Source organism: Biomphalaria glabrata, chromosome 14, assembly GCF_947242115.1.
Source record: "Biomphalaria glabrata chromosome 14, xgBioGlab47.1, whole genome shotgun sequence".
Classification (NCBI taxonomy): Eukaryota; Metazoa; Mollusca; class Gastropoda; family Planorbidae; genus Biomphalaria; species Biomphalaria glabrata.
Window position 1 is genome coordinate 26,799,451 of NC_074724.1, and position 7,500 is coordinate 26,806,950.

Genomic DNA, 7,500 nt, shown 5'->3' on the forward strand with positions numbered 1-7,500 from the left:
CATTTAATTCTTAATATTTTGTAAACAAAAAAACATTGTACTGAATGCTATAAATGGCACTTACCCCGGCACTTAGCGGCATGTGCTGTGGACCCGCTGTGCTCATCGGCATGTGCAGTAAGCTTGTTGCACTGGTCGCTGTTGGGGTGGCGCCATGGCTCCCCCCTCTTGAGCCAGCTCCCATCATTGAAAACAAACTGTCTAGAAAGTTAGGCGTTGGGGCGGCGGCTGGGGGCGGGGCTGTTAGAGACCGCAATAAAACATTTCAATGTAAACAAAAAGCAGATTAATGTGATTAAAACACGAACATTTTCTATGGCTGTGTTAAGATGTTAATGTCAAAACTTTGAAATAAAAATAATAAAGTGACCCCCTCCCCCCTCCCAAGTGCAATAATTCAGATCTTATCTCTGATCTGTGGCATTTGACATCTCGACAGGCGATCTTACCTCGCCGCAACTGCTTGTAACTCAGATGCACCGCCATAATTAATCAGAACTTAATAATTTACTTGGCTTCCTAACATGGGGGTCCTGAGTTCGAATCTAGGTGAAAACTGGAATTTTTAATTTCGCCCCTACGCCCAATTCCAACCAACTGTAATGGCGGTTGGTCGTGGTGCTGGTCACATGACACCCTGTTCGATACCGTTGCCAAAGAAACAGATGGACCTTAAAATCATCTGCCCTATAGATCACAAGATCTGAACGGTGAACTTTTTTTTAAAATAAAATCCCAGCCCCCTTTCCTTTTACAGATTCAGACTCCATTTCTGTAAGATGTGTTAATCTTTGAAAGGCATATTTATAATTATTGTTTAAAATATTTTTTTTCATCAAAGATAAATGACACGTGTTCAAGTCTATAAGTATGGCTAGATTTATGCTATTGACTAAAAGAATAAAGACAATTAGTGTTTTAATTACTTCCTGCATAGCAATCTCATTATAGATGTTAAGGAAGTTGCCACGGATCTTAATCTATTTCAGTAAAATAAATACGCGTTATACATTCATACGAGTTTTGGACTGGTCTAAACAGTGAATGATCTGTTTTATAATCTCTACGCCAGGTCTTCTTACTTCCTACTCCCACAGATGTGTGTAGTGTTATAGAGTATTTGAATAATGTATCTAAAAAATGAGCGTAATTTATTTTTACTAAGGAAGTGCTTCACAAGCTGTCAAAAATGACGTCATCTTTTTATGTGTGCATTCTATTTTGACAAGCATGTCTCATTTTTAGAATGAGGTAAAATATTGAAGTCGACCTTGCTCTTAAAATAGCGCTTAGGGGACAAACAAATATTTATTTATTTATTACTGCTGTTATTATTAGTAGTACGGCCTAATAGTAGTAGTAGTAGGCTAGTAGCAATTTATTTTGTAGTAAAGTATTAAAATGCCTCACACATTCCTAGCCTGGATTAGACCTATGAGTGAGTTGGCCTAAGGCAATTTTGAACTAAGTAGATCTATTTTGTTTTCTATTAATAAACAATTGATGAACAGAAATACGATTGTTCTATTTGCAGATTTATTCATTTTAAATGGTACTTGCACGAAAAGCCTTTTTTTTTATAAAGCTTATATCAACTCACTCTGTCTTGTTAAATTGTATGTACACGTAATTTCTCCCACACCCAATGTAGGATCAAGCTGAAATGTTGCACAATTATTTCTTGTAACTGACAAAACAAAATAAAATCAATTTTAAAAAAACAATTAATTAATTAACTAGTTGTAATTAAATATTTTGTTTGGAATCGAACAAGGGAAAAAATCGTACTTGACATAAATTGCGCTAAACAAAAACAATTGGTAAACATATTTCTAAGATTTCACAGATTTATTAGGCCTATTGTTAATCTAAATCTATTAAATATTTAATCTCATGACTAATCCAAACTAATTGATATAATTACACTTAATGGTCATGTGAAACACTGCACTCATCCTTAATCTTCAGAATCGAAGACAGTGCCATTATTTTTTTTTATGTATTTCTTGTTTTTATCACATGACGGAAGTGCTAGTAAATATTATTGCCCTGGCCTATATTTACAAGTTGTTTGTATAGGCGTCATGCAAGACTTTTTTGTTTTCTTACTATTTTATCATTTTGAGTGTCAAAGTTGTGCAGGTTGGCTTAAGGTAATGTATTGCATGTGTGTGGGTGTATGGAAGGAGATGTGTTTACGTTCCGTGTATGTGTGTGTATATGTGCTTGTGAAAGAAGTAAGGAGTACCTATATACGTGAGCAGGTGTTAGGACAGTATGTATTGGTTGGTGTTAAGGTTAGATTTGCGCGTAAATATTTGGATTTGTTTATTTTGTTTTGTTAAATAGCAAGAAAAATTATTTAAAAAAAAAAAGACAATACATCCTTAATACATCTTAATACACTTTGTAGAGCGACTACTTTGCTCTCAATGACTGATGAATGTTAGATTTAAAAAAAAAACAACATTTTTTTTTTACTATGCCTCATTCCCTTTCCCTGAAAAAATGATATGGGTTAAAGCGAATGTATAAATCTACTAGGTTTATAACATTCTAATGATAGGCCTTTAGATCTACACTTAGAAGACTGTGCGCAAAATGTTCCTAAACATGAATTTAGTTTGCTCTTTAGTGAATAGGGACTACATGCGGAAATCCATAGACGTATAGTCTGTCCAAGAGAAATATTTTCTTGTCCTCTAACCAAATTCAATTTTTTTTTTATACTTTAAAAAATTATAACGGTTAAGCCAGAGTACTTCAATTGTCAAATTTCTAGGAAAATTGTTAGAGCCGTTTTTGAGAACCTTGTCCACCCAGGTTTTGCCCAGGGACGGGGTATTTTTTTAAAAATCTAACATTCATTTGTTATTTCTAGCAAAATAATCGCTTTATATGTTGTATAAAGGAAGGTATTGTCTTTTTAAAAAAGTATTTTTAAAATATATTTTTATTGTTTTTGGATTAATGTATTGAAGTTAGTAGTTACCTCAAAGTTGTCTTAGTCAACACTTGACATTGAACACAGCCAAAGTTACCCAACATAGGTGTGTATGTCTGTGTTTAAGTGGGTGCGTTAAGGTATGTATGTTGAGGTAAATTTAAAAAAAAATGGATCACTTACCATGTGGTTTCATGAAATCGAGTAGCACCTGGGGTGGTTGAGGGGGTGGGAGGTTTGAGCCTAACCGTTCACTAACCACTAAGTTTTGTGAGACTGCAGATTAAAAAAAAAAGCATGAACTAAAATCATGATAAAAAAATAATTGTACAAGATATATTTTTTTTTTTTAAATAACAACAGAAATTTATGTTTTCACACAAACTCGTAGTTAGCCCCTATAAGTCCTTTTTTTTTTTTGGCAAGCATTGTACTCAAGAGCCATAAGAGCCATAACCATAAAGAACGTGATGGAGAAAGTGATTTATGTTTTTGATTTATAAGTGTGACAAACTACGCAAAAGTAATACTGGAGCCGCTACTAATGTGTCTTAAATAATAAAAACAATAGCTTATTTCAATGTTCACAGTACAAATACCAAAAAATCAGGGTTTTCATTGTAAGAGGCCGGTAAAATAATACAGATAGCTGTAGAAACTGAGAAAAAGTTCTGTCCTGAAGTTGGACTTTGGAAAAAAAAAAAGAGATTTAACTCTTTCTCTCCTAATCGACGATACTATCGTTGATTTTAACCTAATTAAATTAAATTAATGTTTAATTTTTTAAAACTTGACTTTGAGCTATATAAAAAGAGCACGCATTTCCCTTTAATTCTATACCAAATACAACATTTTCTGATAACAAACAACAAAGCTATTGAAGCCCAATTATAACAAGCTAGTGAAATAGTAATGAGCAAAACGAAGAATTCCTTCCAAAGCGTAGAAAAATAATTACGGAGAGAAAGAGTTAAACAAAAAGATGGGATGTAAATGGTGGGTACTACAGAAGTTGGCCCAAGAGTCAGTTGCAGACTTAAAATGTTTGATCTTCCCTCCTATAGGACGACAGGCACAATTATCTAAGTATTACCCATATTTACACCTGTCATCTTGATACATTTTTTCTAACTATGCTATTATCTATTCCCGAAACAAAACATTAACTGATCAAATGATTGGCTGGGGACTCAAAAAATGAAGCTTCACTTTAAAGTTTACCAAAGCTCATCTCTCTCACTGACCCATTTCTGTTGAATCGGACTTCACATTTTGAAGAATAAAAGAACAGGTCATGGTGTCACGAGGAGAGAAGGTCAAACCAGTGGCGTCGTTAGGTGGTGCGGGCCGCACCGTGTGATACCGACCATAGTGACGCCACCAGGTCAGACTCATGATCTCCGGCTATTCCTCTACATCTATGACACTTATCAGTGAACTTACCTGTCGGTGTTTGAGAAGCAAAAGAATAAATAGGATTTCCATATAACATTTCTTGTCCACTCAGACCAATCAAATTGTTATATAACGCACACTCTGAAATAGCAAATGAGAAACAATAAGTCCTAAGCCCTAGACAAGACAAGTACGTATGGATTAATATACACTTTATGTAACACCATTGCAATGCGGTGTAATTGAAAATATAAACCGCTGATGAGAAAACGAAACTCGTCATTTAAACATTACTTGCCGCAGGGCCGGCCTTACGTAATTGGAGGCCCTAGAGTAAGGGAATAGGGAGACCCTAGGCGAAGTGAATATAGTGGTCCCAAAAAATTAAGACCGAAACAATAAGCAATGAGGACAGAAAACCGTATTCATTTGAAGCTATTTACATAGTTTGTACTTGTATTATACAATACTTTGGAAAGCGAAAGTAGGCCTATTGTGTAATTATTCACTAGTGTGTGTAGGGAAGTAAGCTCACATATTTAAACAAATGAATGGTGGGTACATGAGAAAAGCGGAAATAAAAATTGAATAAGCATCATGCCTGCACACAATTTCTCGAAGCTTGCTCCTTGAAAAGCCTTTTTTTAAATATATTTTTCTGTTCAGAAAAAAAAAATCAAAATCGTCATTGTTACAGAGAAATATAAATGAAAAGATTTATTTTCTAAATCAGCTTTTTTTTTGAGTGACAAAACAGACGACATGTCTGTATACTTTCGTGTTCTTTGAATTCTTTATCAACCTCGTCCTGAGATAAACAGTCGCGTGACTTTGACGCCGAAGTGAATAGACAACTGAACCAATTTAAAACAAGTATTTTTTTTTAAAATCAGTTTTTACTGGAACTAAACATTTATGTTTTAATTCTCATACATTGTGTCTTATGTTTACACTAGGGCGGCCATATGCTATTTATTGCAAAAGGGATATTACTGATGTTAAATAAGAAAATGACGTTTGATAGATGGAACACTGGGCTTTAACAGTAAATATAATATTTAATTAGCGCAATACTAAATGAAGTTATCTTTCTGCTATTTTAATAAAATGTGTTGTCACAAGGCACGAATTCCCACGAATCTAGGACTATCAGTCCGGTGGGATTATGAAAAGTTGCCAGAATATTTTTTTTTTATTAGACGAAAGTGTGAGTTAGTAGATTTAGTAGGTATGGAAGTTTAAAATGTTCTTGAATGTATCTAAATATATGAACTAGTGACATAAGGCCATCAAAAAATCCCTATTTTGTTTGATATTTTACAAAAATAGGCCAATCTTCCAGGAAATATTTTGTCCTAACTGTGACATATTGACTTATTGTTTGTCATAGAGTTTCCTGTGACAGAAGAGGAATGCGTCAGTGCATTGGCGATGCATCGAGCTACATGAAATTCAGTCATAGCTTGTCGTTTAATGCATCAAAACAACTTCCTGTCACGTGATCAGCAGACGACAGAAGAAAAAAAACGCATTCACTCCCCTTTCCTTATCCGTCACACGAAATTTAAAAGGGAAAGAAACTCCTTTTTACTAATTAGTTTTACCTCTACGTTTGATAAAAAGACAAAATTTACGTCATGCTAAACATGGGGGGGGGGGGGGGGGGGAATGTTTTATTTTTAGTTTGGGGTAGGGAAGGACTTTGTAATGAATTGATAGAGGTGTGGATTACAATTATTGAGTATTAATCTGTTATGTTATTTTTTATAAGTTTCAGTGTTTTCACCACATTGTTTTCAGTTCTGTCTAAGGTTTCTATTTCAGTATTGTTACATTTAGGCTTTTTCACTTCATGCCCTCGCAATGAGTGCAATGACAAGCTTCATCAACAAATTGTCTTATATAAAATTCAAATTTACAATACCAGAACTGAACTATTTATTCTGTTAACAAATAGAACATACTGTAATTCTTAAAAGAGCAGGTAATCACCATGTATGAAAACTTTCCGTTTTCCGATTATGAATATTTCACCTTGTTTCCGTTTCGTTTATTTTATTTTGTTACTGAACTTTCTCTGTACTTTAATTCTTCACTAGATGTGAAACATTATCAGCCTATTCTCTGTAGCTAATCATTATCATTCCAAACGAATATTCTGCTAAGTAATGTTCACCATACTACATTTGGTATACGCCCTATAAAGAATAGTTATTAATGAATTATAATGTCCAATTTGAAGATGCGATTGAGTTTTCCCCTCTATTCAGCATTTTATTTACCCGGTACAAGGGAGAAAAAAATCAATAGATAGGTTTGAAATTCGCTTTTACCATCTTACAAGGAATTAAATTTTGATATTAAAGAAAAACATTGTAAGCAATGTTTAAAAATATGGCAAACATTACTTTAGTGTAAATAAAATTAAAAAAAAATATATTATCGCTCTTTACTATACTATTTTTTTTTAAAATAACAAAATACTCATTCATTATTGATTGATTATTTTTTTTTTTTAATATTTACAATTAGACTATATTTTTTTATCAAGTTATGAATTATTATCAACTTTTAAAGCCTTTTAGAATCAAGAGAGACAGAGTGTTACAGAAGAAGAGAGAGAGAGAAAGAGAAGTAGAAGAGAGAAAAAATATATTAGTTTTAAAATGTTCCTTTTGTTTGCAATTTTGTATAACTATTTAATCACAATAAGTTAAACTTACTACTAAAAAAAAAAAATGAGAACTCACCTGAGTGTGAAATAAATAAAATTGAAACTAATGTTGCGTAAAAGCCTGGCATTCTTTTTCGTTTTGTTTTTGCTTTACCTGTCTAACTACACTTGCCAGGTTGTCCTTATCACAGCCTCTTACGTTCTCGTACCTCCATTCCCAAATTGTATTTATATACCGGCTACGTTTTTTTTTTTTGAAGATAAAAATAAAGTAATTGAGTATCAACAGGAAACAGTTTATTTGACATCAATTTAAGCGCAAAATAGATTCATTTAACGTCATTCATGATAATTATTTTCTTAAACCTTTACAGACAATTTTTATTTGGCTTGTTAAGGAAATATGTTGTCATTCAGTCCCCTTTCCCCTCCCCCTTTTCACGTATTGAATTTGTTATCAATAAGTACATAGGAACTTTGTTCAGTT

General features: G+C 33.3%; 1 protein-coding gene across 1 annotated transcript in view; it reads right to left on the reverse strand.

Annotated features, from left to right (window-relative positions):
• The window catches only part of LOC106055179 (uncharacterized), an 18,353-nt gene extending 11,102 nt beyond the window's left edge, over positions 1–7,251 (reverse strand). Inside the window, exons 1-4 of the mRNA XM_056010558.1 lie at positions 7,090–7,251; positions 4,388–4,480; positions 3,128–3,220; positions 65–240 (exon numbers count right to left, since the gene is read on the reverse strand). Of these exons, the coding sequence (XP_055866533.1) occupies positions 65–240; positions 3,128–3,220; positions 4,388–4,480; positions 7,090–7,141 (414 nt within the window). The 5' untranslated portion in view covers positions 7,142–7,251. The remainder of the gene's footprint in view (positions 1–64; positions 241–3,127; positions 3,221–4,387; positions 4,481–7,089) is intronic.
• Positions 7,252–7,500: the final 249 nt, after the last annotated feature.